This window comes from Dermacentor silvarum, chromosome 8, assembly GCF_013339745.2.
Source record: "Dermacentor silvarum isolate Dsil-2018 chromosome 8, BIME_Dsil_1.4, whole genome shotgun sequence".
Taxonomy (NCBI): Eukaryota; Metazoa; Arthropoda; class Arachnida; order Ixodida; family Ixodidae; genus Dermacentor; species Dermacentor silvarum.
The window spans coordinates 53,162,179-53,189,656 of NC_051161.1; the positions used below are offsets into that span (position 1 = coordinate 53,162,179).

At 45.6% G+C, this 27,478-nt stretch overlaps 2 protein-coding genes across 14 annotated transcripts in view; one reads left to right on the forward strand and one right to left on the reverse strand.

Moving 5' to 3' along the window:
- The window catches only part of LOC119461243 (chromatin assembly factor 1 subunit B), a 50,360-nt gene extending 37,783 nt beyond the window's left edge, over window positions 1–12,577 (forward strand). For 9 of the 13 annotated variants that reach the window (XM_049672136.1, XM_049672138.1, XM_049672140.1 and 6 more), the window contains exons 9-14: window positions 1,586–1,752; window positions 3,613–3,707; window positions 4,967–5,006; window positions 5,086–5,211; window positions 7,050–7,181; window positions 11,597–12,577. In XM_049672136.1, the coding sequence (XP_049528093.1) occupies window positions 1,586–1,752; window positions 3,613–3,707; window positions 4,967–5,006; window positions 5,086–5,211; window positions 7,050–7,181; window positions 11,597–12,317 (1,281 nt within the window). In that variant the 3' untranslated portion in view covers window positions 12,318–12,577. The remainder of the gene's footprint in view (window positions 1–1,585; window positions 1,753–3,612; window positions 3,708–4,966; window positions 5,007–5,085; window positions 5,212–7,049; window positions 7,182–11,596) is intronic. The other 4 variants (XM_049672131.1, XM_049672132.1, XM_049672143.1 and 1 more) reach the window with 4 other exon arrangements.
- A 3-nt stretch (window positions 12,578–12,580) lies between these two features.
- LOC119461242 (golgin subfamily B member 1) lies at window positions 12,581–20,839 on the reverse strand. Its single transcript, XM_037722471.2, has 2 exons — window positions 20,205–20,839; window positions 12,581–14,768 (listed from the first exon to the last, which is right to left on the reverse strand). Exons 1-2 carry the CDS (start codon window positions 20,631–20,633, stop codon window positions 12,702–12,704), a joined length of 2,496 nt encoding a protein of 831 aa, XP_037578399.1. The 5' UTR covers window positions 20,634–20,839; the 3' UTR covers window positions 12,581–12,701.
- Between the last annotated feature and the right edge of the window lie 6,639 nt (window positions 20,840–27,478).

Consider the following 27,478-nt stretch of genomic DNA (forward strand, 5'->3'; position numbering starts at 1 on the left):
TTACATCGTCAAAATCAAACAGCGTGAAGGGAACAGAGGACGATAGAATAGGACAACATGGGTGCTGTGATTTGTTTGCTCTGACAAAACATAAATACTAGATAGGCATACAATGGCACAGAGTGTATGCAAGATATGCAAGACGCATTTGTTGTGTAAAGTGATCTTGCTGGCCTTGATTGCCATGCTAAACGTGCCTGTTGCTACAACCCACCACCAGCACCACCATAGATTAATCGCCAACAAACAAGGCAGAGTCTTTGCCCATATGGTAGGCCTCGACTTGTTCCCAGGTGGTTGGTTATTTCTAAACAGAACCTTGGGTTTCCTGAAGCAGGGCATTGCAACGGTGGCGTCTACAATGCGTGGCCAGATTTGATCATTTGTAGACATTGCCACTTGCCTGCCTATGTTTGGACTATCCTGCAACCATATGTGGTGCATTACAGGAAACCTCACCAACAGCAAGTATTGACTTTTTGGCAAGTTAGATTGACATTTTGTCAACTTTCTAGCACCAATAAGATGCAGGCAACAGCGAGCGATACAAAGTACAGCAGACTATCGTTAATTCGACTTCGGTTAATTCGATCCTGACCGAAGGTCCTGGCAGGTGCTCATGCATTTCTATGGGCCCAAACATTTGTTATTTCGATCCTAATATTGGCCTTTGCTGGATAATTCGAACTTGGCCAGTCAGCACGCATTCGCCTGACCCCTGTGGTGACCCCACTAGCGGCCCTTTAGTGGCAGTGTCTGTCTCGGCAGAGCTTAGGGCAAAGTGAATGCATTGAACACACATCACCCGTTGAAAACACCTACTTTCACCAGCCCTAGGAAGATTTTCAAGCAATAACTGTAGCTCACAATGGCTGATTATGGTATTTACGCAATTCTAATGTGCACCCCCTTCTTCTTCTCTCTTTTTTTTTTTCTTTGATAAAATTTTGTCGTTAATTGCCTGCGCGGTGCATTCGGATAAAAAAACGAAAACCGCCTTTGCGGCGTTCGTCTGCTTTACCGCATAACACAAATGTACTGCAGCGAAGCTGACTTTAAAAACCGGCCGCCATTGTGCAACACATTTTTCTTTTTAAAAAGTGGGTGCTCGTTAGATTTCTACTTTGTCTAGAAGGTTTAATGTAATTTCTACATTAGTTTTCTACTTTGGACTCATAGAAAGTCTGTGCGCGTTTCATTCGGCAGCGTGTTAGACTAGCAAATACTGCCAAATGAGTCGGCGGTGTGTATTGGCATCTTGTTTAATTTGACCTGCCGGATAATTTGATAAATTTTGTTGGTCCTGTCAGGGTCGAATTAAAGGAAGTTGACTGTACACTGTGTTGCTGTTGTCTGCGTCTTATTACCACTAGAATGTTCACATTGCCTCACCAGCAGAGAGGAAGCTTGACAGAACAGATATAGATGCTGTTGCATTTGAAAGACGGCTGTACTCGTCATTGATGTACATTAATATGTGGATAGTGCGTGCTGTTTCATTTTAACCTGTGCATTCGTGTAGCACTCTTTGTTGTTCCGGGCCAAACACGATCTAAGTTCGTGGCATCTCTCCTTTTTTCATTAGGACAAAGGAACTAGGCTGTTTTATGATGACACGCTGAAATCCTTCTGTCGGCGGTTGGCATTCTCGCCTGATGGCGAACTGCTGGTTGCACCTTGTGGCATCATTGAGCAGGACAGCGGCAGAGTGGTCAACACAGTCTACATCTTTGCTCGGAGCGATCTGTCTGAGTGAGTTTTACTTATAACTTGGCTGCCTACAGGAGTGGTTTGCTGGTACTAGCTGCAGGTTTCTGGAACACTGGGTGGGACTGGGTTAACTCGTAAAGTGAAATTTTAATCATGAAATTGGGACGTCAGAAGCAGACAAACTGATATATTATGCACATTGCTCTGAATTATACCAATAATTTGTGGACGAGACTTCTGTAAAGCTCAATGTAAATAATAACCATTTCATATAACCTGTAAACTAAAGCATCTAAGTTATCTTCTGACCAGGTTTCATTGAAATCTGTCCAGCTGTTTCTGAGTATGATGGCATTTCCATGTTTCACATGCAGTTGAACCAGTAAATTTAAATTGGCCTCAAACTGCTGTGGTGGCTGTGGCATTGTGCTGCCGAACATAAGGTTGAAGGTTCGATACCCGGTTACCGCGTCCACGTTTTAATGGGGGGCTGAATGCAAAAGCACTTATGGGTTGTGCTTATGGTGCACATTAAATAACCCCAGGTGGTCAGAATTAATCCAAAGTCGTTCACTATGGCGTCCCTCAAAATCCATTGTGCAGTTTTGTGGCATTAAATCCTCATAATTAAATTTTTGAAGGTTGCATCAAGCTAAGGCTTCTTCTTTATATAGCTGGTTGTACGCTAATTCCCACGCTACCGAAGAATAACTTAATATACAAGCCATGTTGCTCTAGTTTGCACATGTTAATCTTGAGCAGTATAATGTAAAATTTTTCATTTTGAAAGTGTCTTGTAGCTACATTGAAAGCACGGAAAAAGTCTGTCTACTACCGCCGCTTCTCAGATAAGGCACAGGAGCATAAAAGAATTTATTTTTCCCATAATGTTAGCAGTAGACCATTTTCAATATGGAGCAGTATATTGGTGTTCTGGACTTCTCTAGCTCAAACATTACTGCAGCTCCTTGAAGAGCTTTTGCAGGAGAATGTTCCTTGAGCATTGCCTGAGAACCGTTTGTCATGATTCAAATGTTTATACTATAGATGTGGTTCAAGGGCATGGGGAATTTGGTTTTCTTACGTACTAAGTCTGTGCCTCAGAAGCAGCAGTGGCTCTAAAGACTTAAAAAATTTAGTACATTTTTTTATCATCTTGTATGAATTGCACAGCCAGTAAAATTCAAACAAGCATTTCTGCATTTTAGCAGCAGCAGAGTAATGTACATAATTAAAATAGTGCTGAAAGGTAAAATGAAAAGAACTTACTGTGACAATCTAAGGGACCTTGAAGAGAAAAAATTATAAAATTACCATTCTACAAAATAAAAAAAGAAAAAGCCACTTTACCATGAAAAAAAAAAAAGCTTGGGTAAGTGAGAAAACTCAAAAACAAAAGGATGGGTGGCGATGAGCTGCCTTGAAGTTCCCACACCAGCTTGCCATGACGTCTTGGATTTTGTCGGCTATGGTCGAGCCTAGTTAATTTTTTATCAGTAGATTGACTACTGTACATTGTGTTCTAAAAGAGACTAAATCTGGACTTGGCAAGTATTAATAACTTTTAGCGAGTCACAACAATCCAAAACGAAAAAATAATTAGAAATTCATGACGTCACATTGACTTACCAGCACTGGCGTTTTGGTGTGAAATAAAAACGAACTTTACTTTGACCTCCATTTTTTTTTTCTTTTTTAATAATCAACCTATTACCGTGAAATTAATGATAATATCATCATTACATCATAATTTATCAGTCTAGACTGGTTTGATTTCTCTAAGTGTCCCTTTAATGACCCGAAGCAAACACTGCTATTGAAAGTTTTTCATAGAATTGCTGTCACTGTGGTACTTACTAACAAGTTTATAAGCACTCCAGTCTGAAGCATGGCACTTTGCAGGCCGGCCTACTACTTGCCTATCGGTGAGAAGCCAAGCTTGGTGATACGCTTCTGTCCGGTTTTCTTCAAGCTGCAAACGCCTGGTGCAAACGATGGTAAGTCCGAAGGGAGTCCAGTGCAAGGGCCAGCCTAGCAAACCGACGGGAAGCAGACAGTTTCCTACTAGAATTACTAGAACTCACAATTACAAAGAGGAACTCTGGCACTGCGATTGTTCAGTTACCATGGGAACGATGGTTAGTACATAGATTTTTCTGATCTTGGTGCATGTGCCTTCAGACACCCTTGTGGCTTCGTTCACTATGTTTTTTCTACCTCTAATGGACTAAATTTCGAAGCGATCCTGTGTTTATAAACGCAATAGGCAATAAGACTCCGCAAAGGTGCATAATTGCTGTGAATTGTTGCGTTTGTAATGCTATATTTTGTAGAAAATTATCTGTTTGCAAAGTCGTTTGAGGCTAGAAAAACGAAGTTCAGCCAAATTCATGTACCATTCTCATGCTGGTTGAACTTCCATGCTTACGGCTCCTGTAGACGCAAGTGCCAGAGTTCCCTGTAGTAATTTGTATAGAAACCTCTGAGAGAGCAGACACGTGGTGAGATAAAAGCATGTGTGTCCTTCTGGAAGCAATTTTTAAAGGTGCGGAGTGAGGCAAGGGACTGACTTACATTCAAGTGTAATACCTCTTTTTATTGCGATAAGCGGATTTCTGCTGTCGCCGTGAGGTTCCATATGACGTCCAACGGCGATGAAATCGTCGCCGCACGCTGTATGCTCTATGTGCGAGTGAAAGCGCTTTCACGGGGAGTAAATGCACGGCGAAGAGCAAACGTGACTTCTGCCGTCGCGCGAAAGGCCATGGGGGGACGGGAGGAAGGGAGGGGAGGCGACATTTAGCTGTGGCACCAAATGCGTATCTATATAAAAACGTTGCGAGGCGAGAAGGTGGTAAAGACTTCTGAAGCTGCTCGACAAGTGTCCCATTCTGATCTCGTCGAAAACCTCCGAGCCGCCGTCAAAGGCACTGACAGCAGCCACCAATGCCGCGTGTGTTCGGTGTGAACGCGGGCAAGACGCTGACGGCGTTGGCAACAGTTCTGTGCGATGCTGGTGCTGTACATGTACAAGTTTATACAGCTGATAAAACTAATATCCTTACTCTGAATAGCTCTCTACTAATTTGCTATCGCAATTGATGCTTCACCTTTCGTGTGAAACTGCGTCATTTTTTTCTACTGTCCGTTTCTGGGACCTTGGCTTAAAATTGAAGCTGTCTTTGATTCGAATAAATGCAGCATTTTCACCAGCTTTGGGATGTTGACAGAGACTTTGCCTCGGTTTTGCTTATAGATGGAGCCTGCAAGGAAGAAGTGGAGGAGCCGTTAATCAGGTAATGTGGATTCGTGTCGCACCCTGGTGTCCTTTCCAACCCCTGCTCATTGGCTCATGATTGCCGTGTTTCCATGCAGCCTGCCGTACAGGATGGTGTTTGCAGTGGCCACGCAGAAGGCCATATTGTTGTACGATACCCAACATACCGTGCCTTTTGCCCACATCTCAAACATTCATTACACAAGGCTCAGCGATTTGACTTGGTATGTCCCATCACATTGACTCATTAATTGCAACTGACTGTTGCATAAATAGAGGTAATTATTCTAAGCAGCTCTTGCAGCTAAAGCACTGGCTTGTTCACGCTGGGGTACCATTTCAGGGAATATCTTGCTTAATGCTATGCTTGGGTGGAGTGATCGCCCATTCCAATCGGAATCGTTTTGGCCATCATCTGTGGCAACAGCCAAACCTGAATTCGTGCAGTCTTTGTTGACTGTGGCTTGCATATTTCCTGTTTGTCAAGGGCGCGGGCATGCAAGACCTGCGCTCCTTTGCCTGACGCATGTGTGAGTTGCAAGAGAAAATCCTGGGAACGGCGCCTAGGTACTATGCTTCACTCCGTTCATCCAGAGCCGATGGCAGTGCACACTTTGTGAGAACCAGCGCTTAAGTTCCATTCAAAACTGGATCACAGCGGCCTATACAGAGTCCGTAATGGGAAAGCATACAAAAGAACAAATTCACAGTAACAATGTGTCATTATTCATAGGTCTGCGGCCACTATGGTGGTATCTACCTAGTGACCCACGCTTCGCGCTGGGTCACTTCAGTCCCCTTGGCAGGAACCCTACACGCGAGGCCTGCTGGTGAAGCATAGGTAATGAAGAACTACTGTAACAACATGTCCTTATTCTTGGGTCGGCAGCCGCATCGTGTAGTACCTGAGCTCCTGCACCCGCGCTTCACACCGAGTCGCTTTGCTCCCCTAGGTGTAGTACCTAGGCACTTTGCTCCCCATGGCAGGAACCCTCCGTGTCAGGCCTGGTGGCGAAGCATAGGTAAAGAACTACTGCAAAAGTTAAAGGGGGAAATTATATACTAGTGCAGATTGAAAAGAAAATAAAATCCATTGAACACGCAGTCAAAATATGGACCTCCTAATCACAAGCGCCGTGCTGTGACCGCCACGCCGCAAAAAACGAACGGAGTGAGAGCTTATTCCAGAGTATTTATCCACGGTAGCATTGTGCAGCTCGGCTAGGGACAAAAAGGCCTAAATCTGTCCTCTGTAGTACCTAGGCGCAGTCCGCACATAACTCAGGAAAACGCAGCGTATCACTCACATGCCTGCGTCATTGACAATACGGAAACACGCCTGTGGCTTGTCCAAGAAAACTGTTTTGAGCAGTGGCTTGAGAATTAAACTTACCTGTGTGACACTATCACTTCCCAGGTGTGCGAAAATGGCAACACAACAAATGGCAGCAGCCCAAGGCATTTGTGTTGATCAGATTAGGTATAAATTCATCATGCAACTGCTTTTATTAAAGTCTTTGTGCCCCTTAATAGCATATGCAACTATATCAAGGTCATTTCTCTAAAAGCATTCATCTGTTTTTGAAGCTCACCATTGCTTCACTTCAATATGAAGTCAAGGGTCTCATTTGGTTCAAAACAGTGACAATTGATGCTCAAAATTTAAGAATGAATTCATTACTTTGCTTTCTTTTACTGAATTCAGTTGTTTTTGCTCTAACAATTGCTTCTAAACAATTTTTATTATGCACAAGCTTGCAGTGCTTTGGCACTAAACACTTGAGAGTTTGTACATAGTCACCATCAAGCCTTCATTACTTATTGAGGTCATAGCAACGCGAACTAAAATATATACACAAAGAAAGAGACACACAAGGACAAGTGCTTGTCTCTGTGTGTCTCTTTCTTTGTGTATATGTTTTAGTTCGCGCTGCTATGACCTCGCGATGCAATACCAAAATACAAACTGGCCCAATCTTTCACCTTACTTCATTACTCCCCAACGAATGCAACCCTCGTCGAAATTTTGGGTCTGGTTTACTAATGGAAATTTTTGCTCCAGGTCTTCCGATGGCAGGGTGTTAGCTGCTTCATCAACTGATGGATACTGCTCCCTGATCACGTTTGGTGAGATAGAGTTGGGCGAGGTCTACGACGGTTCCTTCCCATTTAAGGAAACTGTAGAAAACAACAGGTATGTGCATTGGCTTGCATAGAGTTTGCTGGGGACCTGAAGTGCAGCATGAAATCAAGCAGTATGATGCATACATGCGTGACTGACTGGTGCAGTACGTCAGCTAATTTGAGGTTGCGGGCCTGCGCAAGAAGGTTTTCTTGCTACTGTTGTGGTCTCCAAGCTTTCGTTAGTGATGAAACAATTCTGTAGACTTAAGCAAACACTCCTTGAGCTTTTACAACTTACTGTTGTGGGCTCAAACTCAAATTTATCGGGCTTAAAGATGCACTGCACCACGTGCAGCATGCACTCAATGAACAACTCCGGCTAAATTTCTACCGAGTGTTCTCTGTGGCACTCTAATCATCTGTGCCAAACGGTTCAAGTGAAAATTAATTAGTTTCACTAAAATTGAATTTTAAAGATTGTCACACATGCTCCCAACTCGCACCTGTGAATATGTGATTTTTCTACTGGCAACCCTGTGTTTGGAGATGTCGGTACTCACTTCGCAAACAGACTGGCAGTGACAGTAGTAGGTGCTTGCCAAGTACTCATTTTGTGAAAGCTTCTGTGTTGCGAGGAGCAATCTGTGGCCTGTAGGCTTAGAGTATTTCAGCATAGCATTACCGACTGCCACCAACAGCTCGGCTATTTGCCACCTTCGTTCAGCAAATTTACTAGGATGGCACCTTCGCAATCAGCATCCACAAACCCATGCCAAATAGACAATTTATTATATAGCGTTGAATGTTGATCAATCGAGTAGTGCCAATAAGTTTTGCCAGCGCTCTGTTCTGGGTAATCAAGTAATAAATTGTGACAAATCCTGTGCATATAACGTTGACTCATGGATATCTGCAGATCTCTTAAAGGGACCCTGAAAGAATTTTGACGATTTTGTGCAAACATACTGAGTCGTTAAGGTAGGTCCTTCTGATCATTAAGTGATGCATTTTAGCACTCCGCGTAAAGCATGTAATTTATTATAAGGTTTTAAAAATGTTCATCACTACTGATCGCAGCAGCATCGCTCCCCCGAGTTTTCAGCCGCCCCCTCCCAATTAAGGTAGTTAGCCCAATTGACGTTAGTTGGGCAGCTATCCAATTGGCTACCAAGGTCACGTGATTGATAATTTTGTCCAAATTTATGGTGAACAAATGTTGCTTGTAATAGTTCGATAATTTGTTTCTATAAATAAAGTAACAGAAAGAGTGCCCTTGTTACGCTGTGGCCTGCAAATCTAGCGATCAGCGACATGCCAAGCTGCAACATCGTGTCCCTCTGCAAGGCAACAGGCGAGCGGAGTGGCTGCAGTGCATCGAGCTGTTGGTATCCAATCGGTGCCAGCGTTTGCGCGTTTGCGGTCGTCACTGCACTGCTGGAGGATTGCTGCCGCAATAGAGAGTTTTAGCATGTCCCGTATTCAAGTTAACCAGGGTAAATGCAAGAGCACTGGACGTTTTACTGTATGAGCAGAGGCGCAAACTTGAACAGTCTGCACGATGCAGCCACCTGGTGGCACAGAGCTGAACCAGACAAATACAGAGCTAATATGGCAGTAACCACTTTGCTGCTGGCAGTAAATTCTCGGCAGGAGTATAATGGTGCACACGTCTTTTTAAATGTTTAAAATGTTTTATATTTGGTAACAGCAACAGTACCTCTGTGTTTGACTGGTTAAGCTCTGCGCCACCAGGTGGCTGGCACTGTGCAGGCCGCTAAGCCCACTTACGTTTGCAGCTAAAACCCCTTCATCAGAGCAGTAGTAGATGGAGGGGCTTTAGTTTATGCCTCCACCCATCCGTCAAAAGGCCCAGCCCGCCTGCGGTTACCGGAATACCGGACACGTTTGGTGCTGCTACAGAACACTCGCAACGCACGCTGCTTGCATAGCTCTCATGGGGGTAGGTGCAGGTGGCTCACGGAAAGGTTGGAGAGGCTTTGCATGCTGGCTTTAAGACAACCGGAAGTAGACGACACGGCACCACATCATGACACAGAGCAAGTCAAGGCAGAGTTTAGTCCCAATCACTTGGTGAACGAGTTGAGAAAAGGCATGGCTAGGGAGGACGGTAACTTGTAATCTTCCGCAGTTCTTTACTATGAAACACATCACTTAAATTGTGGCGCTAACGTTTTACTGTAGCTGTACCCTACGTGTCTCCAGAATTTGTCCAAGCTGTTTCAGGGTCACTTTAATGGAATAGCACATGGTATTGAACGGTTTCTTTGATTTTTCTTAAAATATCTTTATATTTCGGCTTCATGGAAGCTTTTGAGCTTGTAAAACTAAACTATGGTGGGTGATTAATATGGCTAATCAGTTTTGTGGGAGTCCTCAAGGTGGAGGTAGGCGCCTTTTATGGTAGGTGCTTGAACGAGTGTGCTAACACTACATGAAACAGCTGTCCAAGTTCCCAGCTTAGTTTCGGTACTTTTCTTGCTTATGTAACTTCATATTTTCGAGTTTCTAAGCAAATTAACCCACTTGCATGTTTTTAGGAGAATCTATGCCCAATTATCTTAATACAGTCTAGACCGCTTATAACATAAGTCGCAGGAGTTGTGAATATCCGCACTATAAGCGGTACCGCATTATAACCGAAATGATTCTCAAGGCCTGCACATATGCAAAACATGTAGACCAAGCAGCTGCGTGTATCCGAGAATCGAAGCATGCAACCGCGGGAGTTTTGTATCTGTTTAAATTTACGAACGTTGAAAGGTCAATGTCCAACGAAAGTACTTGAGGTCATCACATGAAGCAGACAAAGTAATCATAATTTGGATGGGGGGAAAAAAAAACAATGGCGACCAAAAGTTCAAACACAGTACAGTCTCTCATCTGATTGGCGTATGCATGGTGGCAGAACATGGCGACCGCGGACCAAGTTGCCGGTATGCGAGTGTTGCCCATGCCCTCAATTTCGTTTTCAAGGAGGTATTTCCGTTTCCCATGTGCTGTACATTTATTGCAACGCATTTCGTTGACTCAGCACCGAACAACAATTTTGGTCGCCGACGAGGCGCACTGGTTACGTCTAGCCGGCTGGGGTGTCAGGTGGCATGACGTCGCGGGAAGCTCGCTCTTGATATGTTCCTACCCATAGATGCGATTACATAGAGACTAAGCATGTAATCACTTGCACGGGCTGAACTGACAGCGACGTGTACAAAGCGGAGTTACGTTCTTCGGGCCATCAGCCGCGACTACTGCTACGAATGCCTACCAAGTTTGTATGTGTGCACACTGGTACGAACGACTAAAGTGCACAAGTGCACATAAAACCTAATAGCTCCAAACTAAATTTGCGGAACACTGCTTAAACTGACTGTGCCGCACGCGCAACATCTGCACTTCACGATGCGCATCGCGACGGGTGCACAGAAACTGAAGCTGCGTTCAGAGCAAAGCGCACCACTGATAAGCAGCCGAGCAAAAGGCACCGCGCGCGCCCGTATCGTGCTGCCACCACCTTTTTTTTTTTTTTTTTTTCGAGTCTCATGCTCCTCCTCCACATTGCCTCATTGCTCTCCTCTCCCATCGGCAGAGGCACCTCATAGAGAAGTGTGCTCGCTACCACGCTTATTGGTGGTATTTTCCCACGGAAGCCGCATTATAACCATTATTTCATCTCGCGCGGCTGCACTGTAAGCGGTGCGCATATACATGAAATTCCATGGTAGGGTAAACGAGTGCCAGAAAAGGCCGCTTTGTAGCCAGCTCTGCACTTTAAATGGTTACGTTATAAGTGGTCCAAGCTGTATAGCAAAAAGTTGCTGGAGTTGCCCTTTATGAGACAGCAGTTGTACCTCATAGAATGATTGCATGCGAAGGAACATGGTGATACTAAAACAAATTACGGTTGTTATTGTAGAAGCTGGTTTCATGGGTAAAAGCTACTAAGAGGTTCACAGCTTATCAATGGTAATAATGTTTCATGTTCATCTTGCAGTTTCTAGTACACTCAAAGTTTAAGTGATGTTAACGTAGCAGCTGCTGCTGCCTAATGCTTTCGTTCATGTTATTGCTGCACTAACATATCTCCTTTGTACTTGCTCAAAGCACTTGGAAACAGAACGCTATGGCTCATAGTCTTTCCTGTTATAAGGGGGAAAGACATCAGGCCTGCCATGCACCAGTAAGCAAGAGACTTAGTCTCTGCTACTGTATTTGAAAAAATTGTTATACTCTGGGCTGGCACGATACAAAGCTTCTGTTCAAATTCTTTTCATTTGCACAATTAGTCCGTGGTCCGAGCGGCACTCTGCCTACGTTGTCGCAATGATCGGCCAATCGTGAGCGGTGGATGTTAAAGGAATAATATCGAGTGCAAGGCATTGCTATAATATAGTGGCCCTTGTTCATACTGCATAGTACTATTAAAATCAGCACCCCAGTTACTACTTGTCTTATCTTTAATTGCAGTGACTCCCCATCTGGATCAAAAAGCAATTCTCCTTCAGAACCTAAAAATGTTCCACCAAAGAAGAGAGACATATTTAGAACTAACAAAAGGAAAAGCGCCAGTTTCAAGTCAACAGAAGCCGCAGCAAGGGTTAGTACCAGCCCACGCACTAGAAAGACACCGGGTGACATCATTGTCATCGATGACGAAGAAGACGCTCTCAGCGGCAGGAAAAGCTCTGAACAGTCTAACGGAAATGGTGGAATGGGGCTGGAAGACAAGAAATGTAATGGAGTCGCGTTTGAGAAATGCCAGCTGACAAGGAGAGGCAGTGGCGAACAGAAACTTGGTGCAGATTTGAAAAATGCAGCAGCCAGCAAAGACGAAACAGTCCATAAAGAAGGCAGTGGTGGTAGTGTTGACTTGGTAAACACGTGCACCAAGGACAAATTAGTGCCCGAGGTTGCAAGTGTGACGAAGATGGACTTGGGAGATCCTGAACAGGAATCTGCGGAAGTTCAGCAGTCTATGGAAGTTTGTGAAGGGGAAACTGCACCCCAAGTTGCGAGTGGCCACTCAAGCGGTCAGGATTCCGAAATAATAGCCTCCGACAACAGCGAGGACCAAAAGCAATCTCCAGAATCAAGCAGTGCAAATGTAGAATCGGGGAAGTCTGCAGATCTTCCAAAGAAAGCACCTCGACGAGTTCAGCTGGTTACGCTCTGTACAAAGAAATTGTGACACACTAGCCAACAATGAAGGTGAAGTTGCGAGTGGAAGCCCAACATGGGAATGACAACTGGCCAGAGATGCACTGGAGGCACTTGGACAGCATTGAATCAACCCAAAAAGCAGACATTCCTGTATTGATTTTTCACTCGCAATCCATTGTATATGACACTGTAAGTTAAATTTTAGCAACATTGTGTAGCGCTGCCGATTACCTTGCATGTTGAGTCATACAATTTCCTTGTAATAAATATATTTTGGCCATCTCTCTAGTATGATTGTTGTGAGCAAGCCTTTATTTTCTTCATGTTAAGCCTGCACTGATAAGTTCCAGTGCACAAAAACTGAGTAATTGCGCACATGGGCACCACATAAATGGAACGCTATGTGGAAAGCTCAGTCTTCAGCGCTTTTCAGTTTTTCTTCTACAGTCTTCCTCAAACTGGCAAAACTTGTCTTGAACTCTTGATAATCCTTCATGTTTTCTTTGATCACATCAACTGACTTTCGCAGCTCTTCATATTGCTTTACCTTTTCACGCATTGATGCAGATGAGTCTTGCATTGTCTGCATACTGGCTTTGAGCGTCTTCAAGTCTTTAACTACATCTGTGAGGCCTTCTTGCTTAGCAGTGTCCTTGGCAGGCAATGAGTCTCTCAAGTCATTTAACAGCTGAACATCCTTCTTTATCTCGTCAAGAGAAGCTTTTAATTCTGCCAGTTCCTTAAATTTTTCTGAAGCTTCAAGCTTTTCTGACACAGTAGCTCCAATGCTTGCCTGCAGCTCTTCAGTCTTCCTAATAAAGCGCTTGTTTAGTGTCTGCAAGCTGGTTTGCAATCTCTGAATACTGTCATTTACTGTCTGCAGAGAAGACAGCTGGTTTGTTGCTTCTGTCAGTTTCTTGGTTGTTTCCTCGCTCACTATTTCGCTTTGTTCAAGTTTATTAGTCTTCTCGCGGATTTTGTTAAGCTCTTCTGACAGAACATCAATACGCAGCAATGCATCCTTTGTTTCTTGGAGTGATTCTTCCAGGACATCAAAGTCTTCAAGTTTTGTCTTTATGTTTGACACTTCAGTGACTACTTCATCAAATCCAACTTTATCCTTTGTGTCATCTGAAGTGCTCTTCAGGTCATCAATGTCACTATTGATTTTATGCACTTTTTCTTGTATCAGTTTGATCTCTGCCCTGTACCCTTCAAGCTCGGCGCGATACTCCTGAGTCATTGCAGGATCGCTCCTGGCAAAGTCCCCAGCATCCTTCACTACTGCCTTCAATCCAGTTAAATCTGACGATATTCCTTCAACCTTGTCATGAAGTGCACTGTATTTTCCCAGATCATCCTTGATGGTCCTCAGTTCATTGACAACTTGCTCCATGTCCTTGTGCTTGACAGTGGACTTTAGTTCATCAATTACTTCCACACACTTTTTCAGCATCTCAACTTGTTGAGTAAATGCTTTCTTCTTGTCACCAGAGCTTCCCGTAATGTCCCCAAGTAAGGTCTGTTCAAAGTCATTGACAAACTCCATCACATGCTTCATGTCCTGAATGGCAGCGATGGAGCTCTTCATCTCAGCCACCATGGTACCCAGCTTTGCATAGGCCTCTACACTGTCCTTTAGTGCTTCTACATTCTTGACAACATCTCCAATCCTCAAGTCCATAGTCTCCTTCAGTGCTCCCAAGTCCTCAATGCTTGCTCCATAAACCCTCATGTCTTCCTTGATTGCGTCAAATTCATCAGTCACGTCTGCCATGTTGTCCTTCATCTGGCTGCGCAAGCCAGAAATGGCATTGACAATGACGCTGTAATCTCCTTTCTCGTTCTTCATCTTCTGCAACTCCTTCTTGAAGACGTCTAGCTCCCGGGCAGTCTCGTCCTTGAGCGCCTGCATCCTGGTGGCCATCTTGCGCACATCTTCGTGCACTTTGTTCACCTTCTGTTGCATCATGGCGACTTCATCGAGCCACGGCGCTTGTTGCATGACGACAGGTGGCGCCTGGAGGTGCTGAGTCATCATCGGCATCGGCTGCATGACCATTTGCGCCGGCATTGTTTGAGGCTGCATAACTTGAGATGGAACAGTCTGCACTGGGGGGCCCTGCATCGGTCCCATGTTCATCGTCTGCTCACCAGCGGATTTCGGTGGCGCCGCGCGCATCGGGCCTCCTGCCGGCTGAGCGGCTGGCATGGCGGCGGCCCGCTTGCTGTTGTCAGACTTGGGAATGCGTGAACAGTCCTTGCGCGCGTGGCCGGGCACCTCGTGAAGCTTAATCTTCTTGCCACACATCTGGCACTGGACGGCCTGGAACTCGCACTGCTTGAGGTGATCCTTCATGCCCCGCAGTGTGTCCAGGAGCCGGCATCCGTTGCGGCGGTTCACGCACGCCACGCGAAGCGACAGAAGCAGCTCAGTGTTGTTCCGTTCGAATTTGGCCTTGCTGGTAGGGGTCTCCACCTGGGTCCATGAAAGCGAAGTTCACATGCGTCAGCTCTGCATCCCCATCACTACGTGGAGAACCCACACAATGAACTACAGTGACACGACTGAGGTAAGCGAGTAGTTTACTCGGCACTAATAATATATAAATACAACAGCGCCAAGGCCTCTTCAGACCTCGACGTTGCAGTAATGCCACACTAACGGCTCTAGTGCATGGTAACGTACAATGCTACAGGCGGGCATCGTAGCATTCAGTAGTAAAAGCCCATTCTTTTCAATGGCACGTGGTGTTTTCTGCTTGCACAACAAAACAATGAAGCCAAAAATGTGCACGTACTGTATTGAAAATTCGGTGGGTTTTTTTTTTTTTTTTAGAAGTAGGCAGATGTTTCAATTCAGAGCCCTCTGCTCTGGCTTCTTTGTCAGTTTAGATTGTGGAACATGAGAGCGTTTTAATTAAGCATCATTAGCACGCAGACAATTTACTGCTAATGCCATAAGTCTCCACTTTGAACTGTGCCTGAAGTTATAACGTGCCCCTAATTTTAAATATTAACAATGTGCTCTAATTGTTTAGTTCACCGGGGAAACCTACTACGAACATCGTATTACGCATAAAGAAACAAGGATGCTATAATTACTTGCAATGCTTCTAATTACAGGCCAGGAACGCCAAAATTTTGCCACGCAATGCACTTGGAATGACCCCCAATGTAGAGTTATCTTTGTACATTGGCAAGCATGGCTGAAAAATTGGAGGACACTTAAGCTAAGCTTAAGCTTTTAGACAGTGACGTCACTGTCCAACTCGGTGCCCAGAAACCGAAAATCGTTCACATAAATAATGCGATATTCAATTATTTACCGAGAATATATGAATCTTTGAGCGTGTATCATGCTTCCTGGAGCAATAAGAAACGTATGAAATAGAATGCACAAGCCAGAAATTTGATGTCTCAACCCATTTAACGCATTAGCGTTAACACCACTGACACACTTTCGAGCACTTGAGTTACAATTTTTCTGCAAAGGCTGTAATTGATTCATGCGCATTTAACTTCGCGCATAGATTTGTCGTCCATTTACGCTAAATTCGATCTCGGTGGCATGTGTTTGTCTGCCAGGGCAACGAGCTAAATTCTGCATCCCTGGTAATTAAGACACACTCGTAACACGTACTCTGGCGCCTCCAGGCGTATCGTTCATTGCAAAAAACGCAATTAACCCTTGAACCTCAAATTTTGCTAAACATCACCTATTAACTGTTCCTTACAATCGCCAAACGTAAACAAGGTGCCTCACTTGGTTCATCGATGACACCGGGAGAAGCGCATATAACAATTATTATTACGATAGCAATTATATGGACACTCCAAGCGCACTTCTATCGTCGCCGCCGTAAGGTTCCGACGCTCGCCGCAGGAACGGGCGCCTAGGGCGCGATCTTGTACGCGTTCCAAAATGGAACGGAGGCGTTCCGTTCCATCGAGCCGCACACGATTGGTCAATTTCAACCGCGACGTTCAAATTGACCAATCGTGTGCGGCTCGATGGAACGGAACGCCTCCGTTCCATTTTGGAACGCGTACAAGATCGCGCCCCTAAACGCCGATAAAATCGTCGCCGCGCGCTGCGCGAGTGAAAGCGTACGAGGGTGAGCCGGCAATCGCGACTCAATGTAGTGCACGCGAGGGAGGGAGGAAGCGCGCGGTTTTCTTTCGCGCGCGAGGCACGGGGGCCAGGCGACGGAAAGGGGGGAGGGGTAGAGCAGCTCCGTCGGCTGCTGCTCACCGCACGGGCGCTGAAAGGTCCTCATTCAAGCGATTTGCGATTAGGACAAAGTGCATACGCCGAGTGCCGGTAGCTTCGTATGCGCTGTGCTTTCGATGTTCGCGTTGAAGCGAGACTACAGACAGCGCGAAGGTTCCCGCTGCTGCTGGCGCGCTTTCTCACTCCGGCGTTTTCAGAGAGAGTTTCTGCGGTCATCGCGCGAATGTGTTCATGTTTACCTGTGCGCGCGTGACGCCGTGCTTGTCTATTTAGTTAGTAAGAGAACGTTTACCACTTTATACGGCCCATTAAACTACTAGTCTTGCTTCGTATAGCTCTCTACTAATTTGCTATCGCAATCGATGCTTCGCCTTTGGGTTGAAAATGCGACTTTCTATTTGTAACGCTCCTAATTGGACCAGAAACGTTAAAACTTAGTGCCGCATTGCATTTAACATGGCCCCCACTACCACTGAATATAAAATTTGTGAACGCGAAGTTCTCTTAGGGCATTAGGTAACGTAGGTGATAACGGCCGCGTGACTAACACTTCAGAACATGTTCGTCAACGTTGTATTTGATCCACAGACATTCAACTTCGTGCGCAAGTTTGCCATAGTGGTCAGTCCCAGTTTGATCTTGGTGGCATTTGTAGTTATGCCAGGGCAGCGTGCTCAATTTTGCGCCACTCATACAATACACTGATAACGCTCCGAAGCACTTGCATGTGTAATTTATTGCAAAGGCTGCAATTAACCCACAGACTTCGAACTTTGCCTACGCATTACTCATTAACTTGCCCCCTAATTTCGCCAAATATAAACACGGTGCCTTTCACCGAGGACACCGGAGAAACCAACTATTAACGTCGTATATGACACATTAATAGGGAAGGATCCGAAGGAGCGTTCAGTCATTATTTGGAACTCTTCTAATTAACCCTGTAATGCCCAAACACAGTTCCACATCAAATAAAATTGAAACAAATCGTTTACATCTGGCTATGAAGCTCACATTTGTCGAAAAATATATTTTTTTTAATTGTAGCGTATTTACTAAATCAATTAGTATCTTATTTTCACGATTCTACCGCGCCACCGATTGTAGTGCACAGTTATATATCACCGCCCAAATATCCGAAAAGCTAACTTGGCGCCGATTATACCGCGTACATCAAGTAACGAAACTTCAGTCGACGCGTACCGTGTTGAAACGATTTTATGAATCACATACAGGCACACTGACACGCACACAGCTGAGTCTTAGCAGCTAGCTGCTACCAGAATCAGACGACACCTCTTTTTCGCTGTCTACCGACCACAGACAACGCCTTCTCTAGATCTAGAGGAGGCGTTGCCACAGAACGTAATCTTCAGTTCCATTTTTTGCATTAGAAATGTCACACTTCATGAAGGCTCGCACAACCATAGTCTGCGGGAGGGCATTCCACGCACCATGGACCCACTTTGCGATGTCTCCGAGCGTCGCTTTCTTCAGACGACCCGTTCGATGGCACTGCGGCTATAGCTAAATCAAGCATTAAGCTTGATTTTATTTTAATTTTTTAATAAAATCGGTTGCGTTCTTGATTTTTAGTAGACTTAGTTAGGATTGTAACGCGCATGCAAATTTTAACGCACATTTTATTTTTTCAAGTGCGCGTTAGAATCGTGCAACGGTAATTTTTATAAACTATCCACGGCTACAACTTCACTCCTGCATATCAATAAGGCAACTATGGTTTTTGATTTAAGCTTCCCGCGCTCCCGTCAGCATTTCGAAGCATCAAACTCAAAGTTAAGCATGTATGACACGTTGGGCATTACTGGGTTAAGCCAGGGACGTGAAATTTTCGCAACACATTAAACTTACCATTTCCCCTATGGTCGCTAAATTTGAATTTGTTATCTTGTACAGCTGTTTTAGGATTCTCGAGAGACATTGCGGATAACGGCAGCAAGACACTTTCCAACGCTAGATTACGATTTTTTTTTTTTTTTTTGCAAAGGCAGCATTTAATCCACACGCATATGTAACTGCGCATAGAGATTTGCTATAGATTTCCCTCCAATTTCGCTGGATTTGATCTTGGTGGCATTTAGTAATGCCACGGCAGCGTGATAGAGTTCGCGCAGAAAACTCGGCTATATTAACTGGGCGCCTAAATGCGAAATTTATTGCACAAACCGCAATAAACCCCCAATACTTTGAACTTCGCCTACGCATAACACACAACGTGCCCTTCTTTTTGTCAAATATGCACTTTGTGTAACGTATAGAGTACCCTCGGGACACGTGAGGAACACGGCGCTTAATGGCCATATAACGATTTCGAGCACTTGCTGAAGAAAGTTTTACAGAAACGATATTCAATCCACATGCATTTAATTCGAACACAAATTTGCCATAGTGATCATATAGTGGCAACGCTTGAATAAGTAACTTTCTACGACGGCTGTAATTAACCTACCTAAAGTACACTCTTCAAACTTACGGTACACGTCACACAGAGCGACCGCCCCCATTTCGTGTAAATATGAAATCTCTGCCGTTTTCAGTCCTGTCAGAAAAGCTGGGTAACTTCCCCTGAAGATAGTGGGTAAAAAGGGAAGTAGTGCTTTTACTCTGGAAGACAACAACACATGGAATGCTGCGAGACTGTCTAAAGTACCGTACACAGGTCATCAAGGGGGCTCAACGTTGACAACAACAGCTCCTGTGGTTGGTGATTGGTATGCCAGAATTGATGTTCCCGAGCCTCTAACTATGCCAGCCGAGCACCCTGGCCTTCCCGACACCACAGAACGTACAGAGCAAGCAGAGAACAAGCAAAGGGGAGAGCAGCATCATGTAGAGTCTCCATCGACATCCCGGGTGCTACAGCACAGTCGACGTACGTAGAACTAGAGCTGGAGTTTGCCGACCTCCCGCATGGCTGAGAGACTTCGTGACCTCTTAAACTGTCTGTGAAGTATTCGTTTTTTTTTTTTTTTTTTTTTTTAAGGGAAGGTGTATGTCGTGTTGTTGTGCAGTTCAGTTTTGATGTCGGTTCTGTTAGCCAGTCTGTTACGTCATGCATGACGTCAAAGAGCACGAATAAAAACGGCTGGTGCTTGCAAGGCAGCGGCATGTGGTCGGAGACGCTCGGAGTCGTTGCTTCCTCTGGCACGGAGTGGCCGCTTTTACTTACCTACGATACAACAGAGAACCTCCAACCACCTGACCATTGCTGCAAGTAACTACAGTAACGCCCGCTGGCGGGACATGCGCGGCGCTTAACGTTAACTTTTTTATTTGCAGGCGTCAACGACGCGAAGCATTCTTTAGTGAGTATCGCCCCGAAGGAGTCGCGCACACAAAGAATTAAGGGGCGATTTAGCGGGAAATGCGAGAGAGAGGCGTCAGCATTACGTCGCACCCTCTCTGAGGTCTCGTATTCACGATTTAAACCGCTTTCATCACATTGCAAGGTGCTGTTCAGACGCTCACTCGACACGTCCTGCCTCTTCGAGAAGCGAAGTGCAACTGCCGGTGGTCCGGCGCAGACCACCGTCAGTTGCACTCTAGTCTCTATATGTACCTCTACCACGTGACCGGCTTCACACATACACTTGTTTCCACTTTAACACTTTCTAATGCTAAGGCGTTAATATATCACGGAGCGCGCTGCGCAATACGCACCTTGTCAATGGGGCAGATGATGCTCGGGCCCTCTCCCTGGTCTCGGAAGCAGAAGCTGCAGAGGACATGCTGGCAGGCGACGGTGGCCGTGGTGGCCGACACGACGCCGCACAGCGAGCACAGCCGGATCTCGCGCGAGAAGGTGAGGAACTCGACCTGCGTCCAGTCAGGGATGCCCAGGTCGTCGAAGCCGACCAGCAGCCGCTTCTCGGACAGGCTGGCCATGGACGGCTCCGACCAGGCGTAGCGGGGACGTTGGCCCACTTTGCGAGCGGTCAGCGTGGCGGTCGGCGCTCCCGCTCCACGTCGAGCCAACGTTCCTGCAAGGGCGCGAGCAGCGGGGTGGTGCCGTGCGCTACTCAGCTGTAGCTGCTGCCGCCGCCGGCACGCTGTGGCGCGCGCGATGCCGTTGATGATGATCCCGGACATGCCCACAGCGTGGGACTGGCCGAGAAGCGTGCGGTTGAACGATGAGGAAAATAGTAGTCTGCTGAGAATACTGAAGCCATAAGTTATGTCGTTGTCGCTCGAGGCGCTGCCTTAGCGTTCTTCACATTCCTATAACGCCCCACGCGTAATTTTCTTCACACTGAACGCGATGTGCACTGCTCGCGTTCCAGCGCTGCCGTGGCTGCATGTAGCCGGGTAGCCGGGACGCGACCAAATCGCGTACATGTCTAAATGCAACGTGATAAATCTGGACTCCAAATCTAAGCGGGTCCTCTTGGTCCAAAGCAGCAATAATGTAGAACGAGGTTATAGTGAACTAGAATATTCTAGTTCACTATAAACGAGGGTTTTAATGCATGGGTGCTGCCATCTTTGAACACGGTACCGAGGCCGTCATGCCTTCTGGCTTTCATTTCCCATAGCATACGCCGTGCTGTGTGAACACAAAGCATGCGCTGGTCTCGCTTTCTTGGTTAATTGTTCGCCAGTGATACCACGCTTTCAACCACAAGCGCAGACAGAACGTTAGTGCTGGTTATAATTTACAGCGGGCTAAAGAGGGGGAGCGGTGAGCGTGGCGCGTTTCCTCCGCTAGCCCACGCACATCCCACGCAGAAGGGGGGCGCAGAGCTGCACGCCGATTGGCTCTCGCCGCAGGCCACTTCCGCCAGCATGGCGGCGCCCAGCGCAACGTTGGCTTCCGAGGCTTGATGTTTGTTTACGCGACGCTGGCCCGGCGACGCGCGCTGGAGAGCGGCCGCTGTATCAGCTGTAGCAGACGATTAATCGTCCGGCCGCCGACGATGCGAGCGTCCGCTCTTGCGCAAGCGGATACTGCTCCCGTTTGTTCTCCGGTGCCGCGGCGGAAGCCGCGATGCCGGGCGCCGACGCGAAGCGGTGGTCGTTGGGGTGTTGAGGAGCGCAGCGTAGCAACACCCCAAATAAAAAAGTACTGCTCCAGTCAGGCTGGTCCCTCCCTGATAGTGAGATCATATTTGGATCATCAAAACAGTGATGCGCTTATATAAGAATAGCCGAAGGACGGGAAAAGGCAGACCACGGTCACCTGCCAGACTTGTAGGTACAACTGTGGCGGCTGTTAAGGGATCGATGGTATTCCTAAATAAACGCATCGCTATTTTGATGATCCAAATATAATCTCACTATCAGGGCGGGAGCAGCATACCTGGCTGGAGCAGTACTTTTTTTATTTGGGGTGTTGCTACGCTGAGCTCCGCAACACCGCGGCTTCTGCCGCGGCACCGGGGCGCAAACGAGATCAGTATCCGCTTGCGCAAGAGCGGACGCTCGTGTCGCGTAAACCAAACCTCAAGTCTCGGAAGTCAAAGTTGCGCTGGACGCCGCCATGCTGGCGGAAATGGCCTGCGGCGAGAGCCAATAGGCGTGCAGCTCTGCGCCCCCCTTCTGCGTGGTTTTCTTTTTTTTTAATTTAAACCTCCTTGGGTTGCCCGCGCCCGATCTTTGATATCTTGGAGGTAATATCCGGCGGGTGCGCTGTCCTCCAGCGCGCTCAGCGCTGGTGGTCGCGTAATCTCAAGTTTTGGAGAATCGTTGAAGCGACATGCAACAGAAGCGTTCGGCTGTCCTCTGTTAGCGCTTTTCATCACGCCAGCGTTGCGACAGCGCGAGTTCGTGGTCATCGCGGTTCGCGAGTTCATGTTTGCTGGTGCGCGCGTGACATCATTCTGGTTAATTTAGTTAGTAGTGGAATGTTTACTATAATTTACTGAATGTTTATCGAATGTTTACTGAATGTTTACTGCCATACGGCCGATAAAACTGCGAATCTTCGTCTAGTATAATACTCTGCTGTCGCTGTCAATGCTTTGATATATTCGGGCGAAACTGCGACTTTTTGGCGGCGCCAGTACGTCGAACCATCGGTCGAACTATAGCCTCTGTTGTTCTCGCCAACGTGACATAACGTGTGCGCGCGTTGACGCTACGTCGGATTATACTTAGGCCTTTACGGAGCCCGGAAAGGAGACATTGCAGCCGTTGCCCAAGTAGAGTTAAGCCCGGCTGCGAGTTGCAACCAAGTCTCACTACTTTACTGATCACCGCAGTGTCTTCATAGACATAAAAAATGATGAATAAACACTGTATTCATTGCAAACATGTCTGTATATCATTGCGAAACCACACCTCGGCCACAGCTCGACAATGGACCTAGCCAGGGCAGTGAAGCTTTCGTTTCAACCAGGGTTAACCAAAGCTTAACCACACCAATTTTTTTTCTTCTGTTTTCTCTTGACAGCAGATAGCTCCTACCACCTCATTTCTGTGTATCCGTCATGACGGTGGTTATGTGCGAGCAGTCTGTCGATAATAGTTTTAGAAGTGGGGACCCAGAGTCAAGCTGCGTTGGGTAGGCTGCTATTGGATTTAGAGTAGCAGCAGAGTTTGAGAATTGGGTCAAACGCAGACAGCGTTGGGTCGTGTGCTCGGGACGCCGACATTGGGAAAATGGAAAGGTGCAATTGAAAGCAAAAAAAAAGAAGAAGAAGAAGAAGAAAAGTTTTTCTTACAAGTCAAAACGCATTTTTGAGCAAAAAGGGGCAACCAATGAAATGTAATACACGTAATCACTGTGTTTGTCGTACGGCTCTCTTGGCTATCTCGCGATTTCTCGTTGGCCGCGAGGGCGACCCAAGACGGCTTCGGTACTTACGCTAGCTTTCGGTTTTTGGGTCTTGGGTCAACGCAAACGCAAGAACCCAAGACTGGCTTGGGTTCTGCGCATGCGTACTTGCGGTCTGCAATTTTCTTGGATCTCCAAGCCGCTTGGGTCCTCAATTCTAAAGCTCTATATTATTGTTTTCAGTGCCATTAAAATGTCTACGTTTTTCATTGCCTGTCACGGCCATCGGTTGTTCTGAACACGCGAGACACTGCCTGCCCCCGGATATGCATAAGCATCGATATTGTTAAGCTATATATGTATACATTGCAAACTTACTTAGCTCACACTGGAAGCTCTGCTCGCTTATAGCTACGCTCTTGATATCTTAGCTTATCGGTCACCGAGTTAGTCACTCGGATAAGATAGAGGATACAACTAAATAAAATTTTGCTCTCAATGTGCCTTGATGATAAGCGCTTCAGCTTTAAGTCGGGGCCTCCTATCTGAATTCAGGGGAAAGAAGTGTTTCTCGGTAACCACTGCACCGAATTTGATTTGGTTCGTTACATTTGAAAGTAAATGTAAATTTATAGCTAATAACTGTTGGAAGCGGATTTCTTAAATTATGCTGTGGATTTTTTATAAAGATTGGAAAAATTGCAACAATTAAACAGTAAACACGATACTATCAAGTCTACAACCCTGTAGCTCAAGAATGATATATATATATATATATATATATATATATATATATATAACAATTATGTAAACGGCATCTATTAATACATCTAAAGCGGACGAAATTGATGTATTATACATGACTGTTTACAACACCACTAATATGTTAGTAGGACTTTTGGAAAACCCTTGTAAACATTGTAACAATTTCACATAAGATATACATTTATTATATATGTGACACTTTTTCCCGCTTTAGATGCTCTAATGGGTACAGTTTACATAACTGCAATATCTGTTTATGGTGTATAGTTAGGGATTTGTAACCTTCGTGCTTCAATTTTTTTTAACTTGCCAACATTTGACAATTTTGTAAAAAAAAAATCAAGCCCTAAATCATAATTTCGCTTGCTATATAGTCATTAGAATTGAACCTTTCCTCTCAAATGTTATAAATTTCGTTAAAATCGGTCAAGGGCTGGGTTATCCCAGAAAAGCATTTCTGCATTTAACATTTATTTAAATAGACGGCATAGGAGAATTGGGACCGAGCTAAAGCTTCCTGCTATGGCTAAGCTGCTTTATCAGAAGGACGAAAGATGCATTTAGATGCTGGTATAACAGAACCTAGTGGCAGCGCGAAAATTCGTCAAATCCGGAGCTTAGTTATATTGTCACGTGGTGGTGACGATTACGAAAGAACCACGGTCAAACGTGTGAGGTATTCTAACTTTTTATTGGGCGAACTTTACAACAAATCAAATAAGGTGTATTTACCTTGAAAAACAAGGAGATGGCAGTTGGAAAAAGCTGCATGACACAGCAGCTTGACCATGCAACTGCGCCTACAGTGGGCAGCAGCAGGGAAAAGAACAGCGGTGGATGGACAAAAAAATAATAATAACAGATGACAGCAAACATGTTCACATACATACATTGCACCATATATCGCTACATAATGCAGAAAAATAAATTCCGTTTACAGGCGCATTCTGTTTTATAATGGAAGAACAGTGCTCACATACAAAGCTTATTACACAAGTGTGAATCAGAAAAATTCATTCAAATAGCAATGATGTATAAAAAGAAAGGACAACAACAAAATGCTTTTAAGGAAGCCTGTCCTGCGTGTGTGTCCTGTCACGAAATTAGGCGCGTTGACACTTATGCCCAGAAAGACGATGAACACTCAAATCACAACGATAGCGAAGGGCAGAGTCGTCGAATCGGAACGCACAGATATAGTCCGTCGGCTATTTGTTATTTATAAATGCAACACTGTAAAAAATGTTAGCATTCCTTGGGGCTTATCTTATCTCCAAATAATATCAGTATCACATGGTATCCTTGACAGGAAAGTAGCGAGCGCATAGTTTTCAAGAAAGGAAACGCTAGCAAAACAGATGACAATCATTGTTTGGGGACAAGGTATGCCCCAAATGTTTTTTTTTTTTTTTTTTTTGGGGGGGGGGGGGGTGTATACATTCCAGCGTATACAATCGAACGGATACATTTCAGGATTTGTCGCAGTTTATCTTGGGAAAAGATTGTATATATATATATATATATATATATATATATATATATATATATATATATATATATATATATATATATCTCATAAGAAGCCAACAAACAATTACACCAAGGACAACATAGGGGAAATTACTTGTACTTACTACTTGAATTAAAGAAATTGTAAATTAATGGAAATGAAAATGGATGAAAAAACAACTGGCCGCAGGTATGGAACGATCCCACGTCTTCGCATTACGCGTGCGATGCTCTCACCATTGAGCTACCGCGGCGCCGTTTTCCCATCCACTTTCTGGGGTATTTATGTTTTACAACTAGAACTATTCGCAATGCACACGAACTACAGGTGGCGCGCGAGGCGATCCATGATGGCGGACCGAGAGAGTATCAGAATAGGTGACTGCGGCGTCCGTGTGGTAGCTCGCCGGGCTTTTTGTCATCTTTCTCTTCGCATGCCAAGTGTATTCGTATTTTTCAGATTTTATTCTCATCGGCTGCGGAATGCCGCTGCATAACCAAAAGCGTGCATATAACGAGAAGTGCGTGCGTGCTTGTTATTTTATGACTCATGAATCTACTCGCGAAGAAGCGAGGCTGTTGCACCGTGCACCGCATCAGAACCGACTCCGCGTACACCCCAGATTGGTTATTCAAGACTGGGCTTTGCGCTTGCCCACTCTGTGCCTTTTTGGCACAGAGTGGGCAATTGGCGACATCGAATATTTTCATTCGGCTATGCCCGCAGTTTGACCCACAAATAAAAGCGATGGTCGACAGCCTGCAAAAGAGCGGTCTTACGCACAGGACCTTTGAAGACGTCGTTTTCCCCGGAGGGCCCGCGGCAGTCAGGAAGAGAGCGCAAAGACTGCTGGTAGCCTTCCTGCGACACACGGGGATCATGATACCTGGTGACACACCCCTGATCTCAACTCAAAGGAGGATCAGGCGGAACAATTTCCGGCTATGTATGCCATGGCTAACCACGCCTGCTTCAACATCAGCACCACCACCACCTACGGCGAATGACGCCCTTAAACTGAAGGATGTATGCGACGCGAAGCGTATCTAGAACGAACGCTACGGCTGGAGTGCAGCGTTTTCGGTTTAAGCCAGAAAAAGACCACCGATCTTGTTTTGAAATCAATCAAAAAAGTCAGTGCAAGCAAATATGCCACAGAGCTAGCGATCGGCGCGAAGCTCCGAACCTAGTTACGCTCTGTCAGTTACGCTCGAAAACCAGACACCAGCTGCCTAAATGACTCTACAAATAATCAACTGTTGCGAGAGCGTTTGGGCAGCCTTATTTACAAATATTCGGCTGTAGCGGTAGCGTTCGGACGTCGTAAGGCATAGGCGCGAACTTGTTAGCTTGTCTTTTCGTGCCGCATTGAACATGCCGTTCTCGTAAGGTGTACCACTACCATATCGTAAAAGCGCGATGTTTATGCTTTCGTGAACAATGTCAACGATTAGCATTCTGCTAACCGCTGTTGCTCCAGAAGAAATCTTCGGCGACAAAGTGTGCGCTACAAACGTTTATTCATTGGCGGAGTCACAGGCTTTCCGATCCGCAGCTTCACCGCCGACTTCTTTTTATGATACGTTTCCAGCGGAAACAAACGAAGGCTTATCTCATCCTTCGCCGCTCGGTAGGTGCACTGAGGCACGCGACTTTTTTTTTTTTTTTTTTTCTTCCATGGCGTATGCAGAAGCTGTTCAAAACAGAAAGCGCCCGCGCATAGAGAGACACACGGTAGCACTGCACCATTGACCATCTTTGACTAGTTTATTGGTTTATTTACCAGTTGCCTTCACCCATAGAGATTACGTACTCGTGACACCTGCGGCAGAAAGGATGTTCCACATCCGCCACTTAGGTTTGTTGGTGGTGGCGCTGGCTAACACTCCCAGGGTATAGTTCTAGTTGTAAAACATAAATACCCCAGAAAGTGGACGGGAAAACGGC